Below are 2,500 nucleotides of genomic sequence, written 5' to 3' on the forward strand. Positions count from 1 at the left end.
GATTTTTCTCTACGCAAACATCTATTGCATTTATTGTATTTTTTTCGCACATCAAACAATAGTTGTCATGTTTTTTCTTCCTTAGTATTTTTGTCTTGTTTTGTAGTATAAATATCTACAAAATCTGGTACATAAGTAAAAAGACTTAAAATATTATCTCTTGTTTTCTGAAAATATCCAAACTTTGATGGTTTTTGTGTAAAACAAGTACAAATATCTACCAATGGGGTAATTAAAATAATCTTGTTTTGCTTTTGAACCAAGATTATTTTTCTTACCCCATTGGCAGATATTTTGGCTAAATTTGGATAACATCTTCAGTCGTTTTACTTGTTTATTTATACTAGAAAACTAGAAAACTAGAAAATATTTTTTGCAGCTGTATATGTTCTTAGACAAGTGTTTGATTCACTAAAAAGCAGAGTGAGTTTTAACGAAGTTAAACATTGACGTCCATTGGAACTCTAAATCTGATTTTGACTGAATGCATCACAGATGCCGCCCATAAAGTCACATTGTGTCGAACCCAGAACAGTTTCTCTTTGTTTGTATCATGTAGAGACGCTAGGATAGGAGTCTACAATAGGAGTCTTTGATCCACGATGTGGCCCCCTAAAATCCTGCTAATGGCTGTTGTATCCTGTGTGCTGATTCGTGGAGGAAACTGTCAATCAAACTCATCCGATGGCTTCCAGCTCTCCGCTGACCCCAGCTCAGGTCACCGGTCTCTGAACCGCGTGACCTCTGACCCCAGAGCTGTTGGGACGGTCGGTGTCCGGCCGCTGTCGCTGCCCCCGGCGTGTCTGAGGAGGACCTACATCGAGGGCTTGTTTAAATACGTCAACACCGTCCTGTCCTGCCTCATCTTCGTGGTGGGGATGGTGGGGAACGCCACGCTTCTGAGGATCATCTACCTCAACAAGACCATGAGGAACGGCCCAAACGCTCTGATCGCCAGCCTGGCGCTCGGAGACCTCATCTACATCGCCATCGACATCCCCATCAACGTCTATAAGGTAACCCACCAATCAGATCACTGCATCACCACTGTGTTTATTAGCCTTAATTGGAAACAAATTGGCTTTTGGTGTCAAAAAATGAGTTTCCAATCATGTAAGTAATAGGGTTTGGGTTTTAATGAACAGTCTCTTCTGCTCACAAAACCTGCATTTATTGGATCTAAGGTACGGCAAAAACTGTACAGTTCTGAAATATTTGTACTATTTAAAATAACTGAATATATTGTAAAACACAGGTGTCATGAACCAATCAGATCTCTCGATTTGTGCATTTATTATAATATGCACTCAGACTTGCTTTTTGGTTTCGTCCTCAAATCAAATCATGTAAATAATAGGGTTTTAGGTTTGGGTTTTAATTAGTCTAGAGTTAGATTAGTTAGTCTATAGTCTAATTAGCTTCGTAGGTTTATGATTCAAATATCTGGATCAGTGTTATTTAATATTAGCTTCAGTGTTAGAATATATTAGTATATATTATTATTGTTTATATTATCATTTTAAAATTGCCTTTTAATTTTAATTTATTCTTAGTTGAAATTTTAGTAAGTTTATTATTATTATTATATTTATAATAATAATAATAATAATAATAATAATACACGTTTTAACTAGGCTTCTATTTAGGTTTCTTTATATTTCAGTTGTTTTTTTTATTTCTGATTTTATTTTGGTAAAAATGCATGTAATTAAATAAAGTAAATACAGTTTAAAAAATTTTGTATAATTATAGAAAATATTTATTTAGTATTATTATTATGTTATCATATACATTTATTATATAATGTAATGAATAGTATATATTGTACTATTTTATTTTATTGATTAATTTTTTATTTATGAAGCTCAATAAAACAACAATGGTATTTATATAGTCTTATTTAAACGTCTTACAAATATCTAAAATATCTAAATACCAAATAAACATAGAATGTATAAAAAAATATTACATTTGTTTACATGATTAAAAATAATTTATCATATATATATATATTATTTTGATTTTTTTTTTAATATTTCAGATTTATTTCAGGTAATCGTGCAGCAGTGTGTCAGACAAACTTATTTCTGGACAGTTATCAGTCTAACACTCATCACACATTCAACACACACACACACACACACACACACACACACACACACACACACACACACACACACACACACACACACACACACACACACACACACAACCCACTTCAAAACACACACAGACACCCACCCACACACACACACAGTTATGAAGATAAAAGCACTTCATTCGTTTGTCTTTAAATATATCACACAGGTTGTGAAGATATGCTTTAACAGTCTGTGTGTGTGTGTGTGTGTGTGTGTGTGTGTAGCTACTGGCGATGCGGTGGCCCTTCGATGACAGTGTGTTCGGTCTGTTCCTGTGCAAACTCATGCCATTTCTACAGAAAGCGTCAGTCGGAATAACGGTTCTCAATCTGTGTGCGCTCAGTGTGGACAGGTAACAC

General features: G+C 34.4%; 1 protein-coding gene across 1 annotated transcript in view; it reads left to right on the forward strand.

Moving 5' to 3' along the window:
* Positions 1–63: 63 nt before the first annotated feature.
* Positions 64–2,500, forward strand: part of ednrab (endothelin receptor type Ab) — a 6,945-nt gene continuing 4,508 nt past the window's right edge. Inside the window, exons 1-3 of the mRNA XM_059528555.1 lie at positions 64–196; positions 429–1,016; positions 2,366–2,493. Of these exons, the coding sequence (XP_059384538.1) occupies positions 603–1,016; positions 2,366–2,493 (542 nt within the window). The 5' untranslated portion in view covers positions 64–196; positions 429–602. The remainder of the gene's footprint in view (positions 197–428; positions 1,017–2,365; positions 2,494–2,500) is intronic.

The sequence above is a fragment of the Carassius carassius genome, chromosome 37 (genome assembly GCF_963082965.1).
Source record: "Carassius carassius chromosome 37, fCarCar2.1, whole genome shotgun sequence".
In the NCBI taxonomy this organism is placed as follows: domain Eukaryota; kingdom Metazoa; phylum Chordata; class Actinopteri; order Cypriniformes; family Cyprinidae; genus Carassius; species Carassius carassius.